The 10,509-nt window shown below is 47.7% G+C and overlaps 2 protein-coding genes; one reads left to right on the forward strand and one right to left on the reverse strand.

Annotated features, from left to right (window-relative positions):
* GSTUM_00006197001 (uncharacterized protein) overlaps positions 1 to 354 on the forward strand; it is a 1,662-nt gene extending 1,308 nt beyond the window's left edge. Inside the window, exon 3 of the mRNA XM_002838389.2 lies at positions 1 to 354. This exon is cut by the window's left edge and continues 746 nt beyond it. Coding sequence (XP_002838435.1) covers positions 1 to 305 — 305 coding nt within the window. The 3' untranslated portion in view covers positions 306 to 354.
* Positions 355 to 3,848: 3,494 nt separating this feature from the next.
* GSTUM_00006198001 (uncharacterized protein) lies at positions 3,849 to 4,259 on the reverse strand (the record flags this gene model as incomplete). XM_002838390.2 has 1 exon in its annotated part: positions 3,849 to 4,259. The coding sequence occupies one exon, from the start codon at positions 4,257 to 4,259 to the stop codon at positions 4,089 to 4,091; it is 171 nt and encodes a 56-aa protein (XP_002838436.1). The 3' UTR covers positions 3,849 to 4,088.
* Between the last annotated feature and the right edge of the window lie 6,250 nt (positions 4,260 to 10,509).

Consider the following 10,509-nt stretch of genomic DNA (forward strand, 5'->3'; position numbering starts at 1 on the left):
TCAGAGGGGGAAAAAGGACCCCTGCCCAAGGTGCAGAAGGCAATGTGTGCTTAGTGCCGATTCGGGAAATTGGGATAGGGGGTTGTATAATTTCTGGACGCAGTATTTCCCCAAGGAGGTCAAGGTCAAGCAAGCCGAGAATGAGCACGAAGTCGCGATGGAGCATTGGAAGAATATTCATGGCGAATGTGTTATTTCGTGAATATGGCTCTTTTTTATTTATTTATATACCTTTCTCTCTTTTCTGGCGTTTGGCCGGGGTTTTGTTTCTAGCTTTTTCTTTCTTTTCTTTCTTTTCTTTTTGATATCATACATAAATCCTTAATTGGGAATGAGAGGGTCGTGCTGGTCTCGCGGGTAGTGGTTTTCTTGGATTGGGTTGACTTGGGGTAGGGGATTTTCTCCTGCCAATGACTCGTGTTGAATGCTAGTGGACAGTAGGGTGGAGCGGGGGGGGGGGGGAAATCTCAGCTTGGAAGAAAGGGGGATGATGTTGGGGAGGTCTTCACTGTAGTGCGCTTTCTCATACGTTTTTGTTAATTCCCATAGATTTATTCTGGCGTTGGCATGAGACCCTTCAAAGGTCCTCTGCTGATGCAGTTTTTTTCTCGTGACCTTACGTTCCTTGCGATTCTCCTGTCGGTTGATGCTGTTTTGTCGGCGGGCGGGGGGATACGGAAAGCAGAAGGATATTTTAGAAGTCTAGAATACTATCTAATTTGGCATAGGCTATATAAGTGTGCACATATCCCCACTCGAGCAGGGTGGTTTGCGTGGATCACGGACTGTGTCTGCAAGTGTTCGAGAGCCTGGAGCCCCTCTGCGGATGCTTCCAAGAGACCTAGATCGGGTGAGATAGCCTTTGAAGCCCACTCCCATCCCGAATATTCAGAGGGCAATTGTTTCTCCACTAGAAGAAAGTGCTTTTGGAGGAAGACCATGCCGGTGCCTAGGGGAGCGGCGTAATATCGCAGGAAATTGTCAATGACTGCGAAGAGTTATCTGGGACTCGGGGGTCTATCAAATCTGCCATGATCTCTAGCGAGCTCAGGAATGTGTGATGGGTGGCTATGATACCACCAGAACCATCACCACCAACCTTTCAGCTTAGTCTAACATATCTGTCCGGGGGCACGCGGGGAAGGTGTTGGAAGAAGTGAAAGGCACCTATTATCGTTTCTTGGTCTAATGGCTCCAACACCCTGGACAAACTTCCCTTAGGACGGGCAGGATTTGCTATCGATAGTGCTGGATCTATAAGCGGGGGGAGGGAGGGAAGGAGTGATGTTTTGACTGACTCGGCTGTCTCTCGGATGCACGGGATATCCTCTGACTAACGTTAACTCTACGGGAAAATCGATAAACTTGATATCGCATATCGGTGTGAAAAGGGGATCATGATGCTTCCAGGATTACCTGATACGTGCCTCTTTGTGAGCAAACCCGCACTGCAGTTCTGTATGTGACAAGTCAGTATACTTTCGACCTCCCGTGTCTTCTTCCCTTCAGTGGCGATACGACGCCAACCGCTAACCGATATGTTGAAGCTTGACGCCTCCTACTTACTGTATTAAGGTCACTTGAAGGAATACGGACAGAGCTTGTAGTCATGATTAACCTAGAGGACTTGAATTCCAAAACTAGTTTTGGGGGTGGAGGGGGTTTCTGTTTTTATGGATCGGAATATGCTCCCAATAGAGAGGTTGGGGTGCGCCATCAATATTAATGGCATTTTCAAGATCACCTAATCTAACCTCGAGGAACTGTCACCATACATGGATGAAATCGAGCACCATTGATTGGAAATGTTCATCCAGCGCGATTGATCGAGCGGGATGTTGCTGTAGCGCTGGGATCATTACGGTTTTTGAAAGCTAGCTTATACAAACTTCCTCTTTCGCGTGGGTTTTTGCAAAAGAAAACCAAAAAAGGGGGGGAAAATCGTCCACGGATTCCTTTCCTTGATCTTCTGGCAGGACGTGGCAATGACCAAGCGTGTACTGTACTGTACTGTACATATATTATCAAGGTAATGGGAAATCATGTGCGCTACCGCCCCCCACACCCTTGATTAAACTGAGTCTCCCAAGAATGAACATTTCCCTCCTTCATGCGGCAGCGACCGAGCCGGACACCGTATTTTCCGAACTGGTACCTGCCACGGGGGCTTATATTTAATATGATATCATAGTTATCTTTAAAATTTTAGAATTTCGGTGCGGTTTGGCAGCGCATTGTTCGAAAACTGACCAATTGTGGCCGTTGAAAATATTTCGCCTGAATTATGTAAATTGTTTTTTTTTTTTTGGGCCTGCTATTGGCTACAATACTAATCTACATTTTCGTGTGATATCATAGATGGACTAAATGCCACAGCTCCAAGAATTGGCGCGTCTTTTTGTGATAGATACTCCGGGGGCATGGAAGGATGCCGATTCTTGGCTCGGAGGCACGAGCACACCGTGCTCGTACTATACGAATAGGCCGTGCTAGACGGCCCGTTCATAGTGTAAACTAACCCTCGGAATTTGTTCCTTGCCAAGCCGTGAGTGACATGCTGTGATGCTGATCTCTCCTGCGACTGATGAAATGCTACATATCGTAAAAAGACTCATAAATCCCAAAGCGGAACCAAGGGCGGGTCGTTAGGTTTGATTCAATGCTCATGAAAACTGAGATTCTTGTAGTATTTCTGTCCTTGAAACAACCTTTCTATGAAAAAATGACCAATCAAATACTCAATTCTGGATTCTTTCGAGTTGAAAATAACTCCAGAGCTTCCAACAATTAGCCATGATTAAAGCCACAGCCACCTCACAACGAAACTTAATACTGAAGTTGCCGCCTTCTGAATGACCAACAGATAGAGTCCAGGATCCCCTCCATCTAAAACAACTTTAGCGATGTCAATCGAATATGTCAGGTTAGAAATCATGGAAGAGATGTTCACAAACTTTCTAGAAATGCCAATTTTCGGGACCGAAGCGATTACGGGGCCATGGGTTGCGGATCCGCTGGAGGCACCGGGAACCGCTTCCGACCTGATATCTACATTGGAGAGCCTGCCCCTGCCAGAGTCCCGGCGTTTGGACACCCCCGAGGGGACGGACGAGGGACTGGAATGCGGAATATGTTTGGTCAACAGAATCGAAATCCGGTTCAAGGAGTGCTCTCACGGAGCATGCTCTGCTTGCGTTGTGGGAATTTGGAAATCTAAGGTTGGAAGGTACAATCTTCTACCCTTGCACTTTCCTTGCCATCTCTGTCGCGCTGAGGTCCATCGTTTGGGCGCCTTGACCCACGATTGTGGTGGCAGTGGCGGTGATGGTAGTAGTGGCGGTGATGGTGGTAGTGGCGGTGATGGTGGTAGTGGTGGTGATGGTGGTAGTGGCGGTGATGGTGGTAGTGGTGGTGATGGTGGTAGTGGCGGTGATGGTAGTAGTGGTGGTGATGGTAGTAGTGGTGGTGATGGTAGTAGTGGTGGTGATGGTAGTAGTGGCGGTGATGGTGGTAGTGGTGGTGATGGTGGTAGTGGCGGTGATGGTAGTAGTGGCGGCGATGGTGGTAGTGGCGGTGATGGTAGTAGTGGTGGTGATGGTAGTAGTGGCGGTGATGGTGGTAGTGGTGGTGATGGTAGTAGTGGCGGTGATGGTGGTGGTGGTGGTGATGGTGGTAGTGGCGGTGATGGTAGTAGTGGCGGTGATGGTGGTAGTGGCGGTGATGGTGGCAGTGGCGGTGATGGTGGTAGTGGTGGTGATGGTGGTAGTGGCTGTGATTGTGGTGGTGCTGGCGGTGTGAGTTTGCACCCTGAATGGGTGGGTATTAGGGAGTGGGTTATGGGTTTGTCGGAAGAGTGGGGTGGGTATGTTAGCAGAGCTGATGAGCTGCTTGGAAATACTCAGTAGGGGGGGCTCGGGGGCTCTAACAATGTATAACTTTCTCGTTAGCAGTGTTAGTAGGTATAGGTACTGGTTATCTATACGAGAGCTAGGGTGTGGGAGAGTCAGTAGACAGGTCTTGGCTGTTATGTATTTCACCTTATATGGGCGGGGACGGAGCAGGGAAATACAACGGCTGGTGATCCTCCTTCATTCGTCCATACACACACACTTCGACACACCGCCAGTCTTACATTTCTGAGGGAAAGAGGAAGATGGCGAGCTAGGGTGAGTTGGGCATACTGCTGGGGATATAAGACTTTTAGTTCGATTAATTCTTTTTCCCTTTAATCTCCATAATGGAGGAAGGAGTTGTCCCATTGTATATGCGGTACATTACGAGATCCGAGACTTGCATAAACTAGAGAGTAATACAATTCCCTTTCTATGGTATCAATAGTTCCCGTTTTGATGATTCATCATTATAACCCTTTTTGTCTCTTATTCCATCTATTGGGATGGAAAGTCTGTGGCTTCACTATGGTTTTGAGGAATTATGTGGAGCTAGGGTTATACCTGTGCTCAGAACTTGCTGGGTTATTGTGCGCAGTGCTCACTAAGGTACTCGAACGCCGTAGTGGAATTAAAAGTGTAGAATAGGTAAAAGGAAAAGGAAAAGGAGCGGTTCCTCTCCCCTTCCGCATGCCGCCCCGAAAGAAGTACCCTAGATCTCAGGCTTACTGTGCAGCCATTTAAGTTACTCGAGTACTCCTCCAATGTGATACAGCACAGCACAACAGATCGAGGGGATTTGATTTTGCGCTTTAGCTTGTGCTTGTGATAAGGCTGCTGGAAATCTGGACACTTACACTGCGAGGACTTGGCTAAACTGCTTTATGATATGTCTTATTATGATACGTCTTATTATGCACTGTCCTCTAGAAAAAGCCGCGTGCTACCCAGGCCATTTGGTAAGTACGCTAACTTTACCCTTATGCGCGCAACCCAACGTTGCGCTTTATTTTCTGATTTTGGGAGCGGACTCACAGCCCGCCGGAAACGCGGCAGCCCCGGCTAATCAAAAGTATTTTCTAGGCAGCACTTACCCCGCGTCCAACGGGCAGCCCTGGCGGGGCACAATGGTAACCGAAGAAGAAAGGCGAGTCCTTGCAAGGCGCCTGAGCGAACAAAAAGCTCAGAGCAAGCGGGCGCCGGCCCTCGGGGTCGGAGTAGACCTTGCTCGTGTGCAGTACTGGACCACTTGGGCTAGAAAGTGCGATTTTCCGCCCTAGCCCCTACATCCCGACAACAACAAGGCACCCCCCGGAAAGTCGGGATGAATGGAAGAGATAAAGAAAGAAGACAAAAAAGAGGAGATGACGAGAATCAACGGATATCTATGACTTGGTTGTGAATTCAGAAGACTCCTGCAGAATCTTCGCATGGCCAGGAGTTGGGTGTTATTGTATTTTACTAGAGATCTCGGATCCGCTTGGAAGGGGCAAATCGCTTCCAACTCCCTCGAGACCTCGAGGAGCCTTTCTAGTGCCATGTTATGCTGAACCGGCCTCGAGTGGACTCCCCGAATTGGGCCCCAGGAGGTTCAAGTTGGTCGGAAGCAAAATTTCCCGATTGGGCTGTGGGCGAACACAACGGCAATCTCGTCTTTGGATTCTTTTTTTCCATACAAAGTGGTGCTTGGAGCATACGGTTGGCCTTTGGGATGTTTTTCTAGGATATGGATACCCCCTCGGTATATATCCGAGCTGTGATTTGAAAAGTAACCCCAAAGTTAGCTAATATATCCACCAGGTTTAATGAACTTCCTTAGACTTTATCTGGTCCTTAGACTTGGCTTTTGGTGTATCATAAGAGTGTTATAAAAGACCTCGTAAAGTTAAAGATATCTTATGTTGTAATCAGTGATAATGATTCTTATTTATTATGGTGTGTAGGGATATATACAAGTGTGACTTTTTGAGGGAAAGGAATCATAGTATCATAGGAAAGAGAAAAAATGTGGAGTTTTTTTTCTTCCGGTTCCCCTTACAAGTGCCTGCGGGCTCCCAAGGACTGGATTCTTTCGGTCAGGCCAATGATTGGCTTGGACTGATGGGATGGCAGGAAAAAACTCTGATATCGACTAGTACAAGTAGTCTACTGCTGCCAAACTATACAAGCTTAAGCTTCCCGTGCTTTGGGCAGGTGAAAAGAGGTAGGATATCATTTTTGCTAAAACGCCGGTAATCGTAGCTGTGTTTAGATAATAGGGTAAGTGTGTTTTTGGAAGGGGATTTCGGTGTAGTACGCTGGGTAACGGGTGCTGGGTGCAACACCGATAAATGGCCTTTCTCACTCAAACATTTGATGCTAGTTTACCTTATTTTCAATCTGAGATGCAAGACTGGTCTCCGGGTCCATGGGTGAATGGGCGTCCTCGGGGAGCTTTCATGGCATTGCCGATAGCGATTGTTAATGGCTGGACCAGTACAGACTTGTGCAACGCTGAGGCCTTGTGTTGCCGCTCCCTCTCTCCTCGAGGTCTAAGAAGTTCCCTCGAACACCACGAGGAACCAGATTCTTGTTACTCATGATCCCTCTCTATCTCTCCCAAAAAAAAAACAGTTCAGATGATAGGGTGTAGGGCAGATGTCGTCAGGGTACCAGCAAGTCCCTGATAACATCAACCCCTTTAACATGCCGAACCACAACCACAACAATATTGTCAACTTCATTACAGCAGCAGACGCCGAGGGGCGTTGGATTCTGCAGTATCGCCACTTGAACCGCAATAGCAGCACCAAGGTGTGCGAGCCGATTGATAGCGTGGTAAAGTGGGAACTAGAAACCAGCGGGCTCAGGAAATGGAGTGACTCGGAAGATGGTTGCGTTGAGCCAGTGTTGTTCTATTGTGGGAGTCTTGGGGTGGGGAAAACGTATCTCAGGAAGGGGGTCTCTTGTCTGGGGACAGGCAATGCGGATGTCACTGGCGATCAGTGGACAATAGCTCTTTGGTGACTGATAACCCCTGCGATCGGGTTGGAGGAAAGGAAATTGGCACTCTACTGGGATTTCCTTGTCCAACAAGAGTGGTCCACCACAAGCATGTTGGGCGCCTTCCTCAAGAAACTTGTTAGCAGAGGAGGAATCCCAGAGCATATACGGGAAGCTTTTCGGACGCCAAGGAAGAGTTTGGTGGCCTAGGTCTCTGGCTTCCCGATTGGGTAGAAATTGTGAAGAAAACTATTGCACCGCTACCGCGGGTGTTTATACGCTTTATACGAACCCGCTCCGAAGTATTGACGGAAGCTCCTTAGGTCAGTATCATACGAGAAATCGCGTGTCACGAAACGCGCAAATATTCCTTACGGGGAGGCCCCATATCGACAACGAAATCGTGAGATGTTTTAGCAAGGTTGCTAGGATGCCGGTTGGTCCTACCCGGGATGATATTGAGAGCTATCTGTAGACGGGTCTGGACGGTAACACTGACCCTAATGCAATAGGCGACGAATTTCGGGTAGATATTATGAGAGTCATTCCGGAGATTTCGGGAGTGTAATCAAGGATATCAGGCACATTCCCGATACAAATTTGAGCCAATTTGAGCTAATGATATCTAGTTTCCTTGTTTCTCTAAACATGCAATCCTCGGCGAGATCGCTCTCCATCAGAGGAAGAAAAAGCTTGAGGATATGACCAAAGGGAAGGGTCTGGGTGATACTTACACAGCGACCTTATCACGGATGAAGATGCAACAGAGGAACAGATCAAAACTCGACATAGACGTTCTAATGTGGGTATCGCATTTAGAGCGGCCATTACACGTTGATAGTTATGCCGCTCCCTGGGGGTAGAAGAACGATCTACCTACTCGAATATTTGTAATATTTCTGCGGTAGAAAAACTGCGAGTGCGCTCTCTGGGTCTTGTCACGGTCGGGAAATCCTCGTCTATTGCCCACCTTGTTCATTACACTCGGCAAGAGTACCTTTCCCATAATCCCAATCTGTTCATTACGCCGCACTTAGTGATCGCTGAGATCTGTTTGATCTACCTCAACTTGAGGGGCTTTTCGCTTACCCTTCGTTCTCTCCCACCAACTACCCCGTTTGTCAAATATGCTTTTTGTTACTGGAGTGCTCATTCTAGGCGGGAAATCACTGAAAGATGAAAGCGCTTGCATTGAAACTACTCGATGGTTATGATAAGCGCATATCTTCGAAGTTGTTATTGCATGGGATGCGCCTCCGGGACGCACCTTTCAATCAGGAAGGGGGGCTAGGGGATTTACAGGGCTTCACGGTGCAGCATACCTCGGATGCGTGGGGATAACAGTTGCTTTATTGGAGATGAATAAATGGGATGTGCAGGCAACCGATTTCAATGGTAAGGTAGCAATTTTCTAGGCTTCTCGGAGGGGGCATGAGGGGGTCGTGAGAATACAGCCAGGACGGAACGGCGTCAATTCCAGCACAGTTGACATCACGTATGGCCAAACACCGCTCTTGCTGGCTGCTACGAATGGGTATGAGGAGGTGGTGAGGACACTGCTGGAACGGAGCGGCGTCAATCCCGACATGTTTGTAACCATGTTCGGCCGAACACCGCTTTCGCGGGCTCTCGAGAATTGGTGTGAGAGAATGGCAAAGCAGCATCACGAGCGGACGGATTTAATTCCCAGATATGTAGCAAACTTACCATCAACAGAACACCTCTCCACCAAGCCGCCAAAGGCGTTTTGAATCTCCTTCCAAAAGGACACGCAGGTTTTGATATCCAGCGATAAACTCGATAATTTTACCTCTATCTACGCTGTGTAACCTCTTAGCAAGGGAACAACCTTGACGAAACAAAATCCTAAGCCTACCCCTGATAGTTCTTCATATACTTATTGACATGTTACCGCAGATGTCAAACCTTTCCAGCATTTGCTTGAGTGTCCCGTTATCACAATGGTGCTTTCAAATTACCCTCTCCCCTTTGGCTTCTTTGTGATTGTGATGTTGGGATTTTGTTTTATCAGTTTTGCGCACATCCGTGACCTATTGACGCTTTTTATACTTCCTTCTTTCTCTACGCACGCCCATTTATTTACCTCCTGTTTCTTATAACCACCAGGTTAAGTTATTCTATGTCTGTCAATGATTGACTTTTTATTTATGATGCTCACGATATACACTCACAACCCAAACCCTACCGCCAGGCGAGTGATCATAGGTGAGTATGGTATAGCACAGCGTAGGCACAAGCTCGGGTTGGGAGTTGGGGCTTTGCAAGCCTACCGGTACGTTGATAGGCCAAGTCAGCTGAGCAAAAAACACCTGGGATGCGGTGAACTCTCTACGAACGATCCTTCGCGGAGTGAAAGATGTGAGAAGGGAACCCCCAAAAAATGAGCAGAAAAAATTGATGCTCTGTAATGGGTTTAAACTGGTTGACCTCTCATGAGCTTGGGCATGTCCAGAACTAGCTGGATAGCACTTCTTAGCGCTGAGAAATATTCTCATGGAAGGAGTGGGGGCGGGGGCGGGTGGGCTCGGTGGTAGCCTTGTACAATGGATTCAAGTTAAGCTTTCTGGAATATCACCTACAACTACAATATCCTTGGGTGGCTTCTAGACTTGCGGTTGGACTGGCTGCTTGGCATCTTTGCTTGCTTGTTTGCCTGGGCATGCAGTGCTTGCCGTGGGCCGGGCCCACGGGCCAGAGCAAAAATTAGGAGTATCATATGACTAAACATATGATATCATGTCTTCTTTCCTATATCATAAGGCGGTATCCGAGTCCCTAAACCCTGAGGTTATGCCTACAAAGGCTAAAGCGGTACAATATCACACCGGAGACATGATGGTTGATCTATACTATTCTCATAAGATAGTCACACGACTTCCATTCAGATATTATTATCTAAACACAAAAGTCAGTACAGAGATCCCACGTGAAACCTAGGTAACAAAGGTGTAGAAAACCGATGTTATGTCGTCCTTGTTCTACTTCGAGGCAAACTCCCCCCCCCCAACTGTTATAGAATTGATTTTTCATCTTAGGGCGAGGTTTTACAAAACCGAAAGGCCCGCGGGCTGGCCCGGCCCACGGCAATCACTGGATTGGCGTGGGGGTAGAGACACTGGGCTGGGTTGGGTTAGGGTATCTTAGACATATCAAGGGAGCCTACATGGACAAAAGTGAGCAGTTTGGCAGTGTGTTGTCTTGTCTGTTAAAGGCAAGCCTGGGTCTGGAGATTAGTTGGAATGTAGATGCATACGGCGCTCATATCTGCCCTGCCGTCCTTATCCACCCTGTCCGGGACTCCCGGGACTGTAGCCCGCCAGGACCCTGTGGGGTGCCCCGGACGGTTGGGGACACCGGCCATTCCATAGGATTGGTGGAAAATTCCTTAGCTGGCAATTCTGCGTTATCGTTTAGAGAGTTGCAAAGATTCAAGTAGTGTTGGTAGAAAATATCTTGATACTAAAATAATACCCGCACTCCACATCTCTACGTTATAGGGGTATTCACAAACTGGTAGTGTCAGACCATCCCTATCATATCAAAGTTTCTAATGTTCTACATAGTATTATACATTGTACTGTTAGGCTAATGGATTGAGAAAAAGATATGTCCATAT

This window comes from Tuber melanosporum (assembly GCF_000151645.1).
Source record: "Tuber melanosporum whole genome shotgun sequence assembly, scaffold_25, strain Mel28".
In the NCBI taxonomy this organism is placed as follows: domain Eukaryota; kingdom Fungi; phylum Ascomycota; class Pezizomycetes; order Pezizales; family Tuberaceae; genus Tuber; species Tuber melanosporum.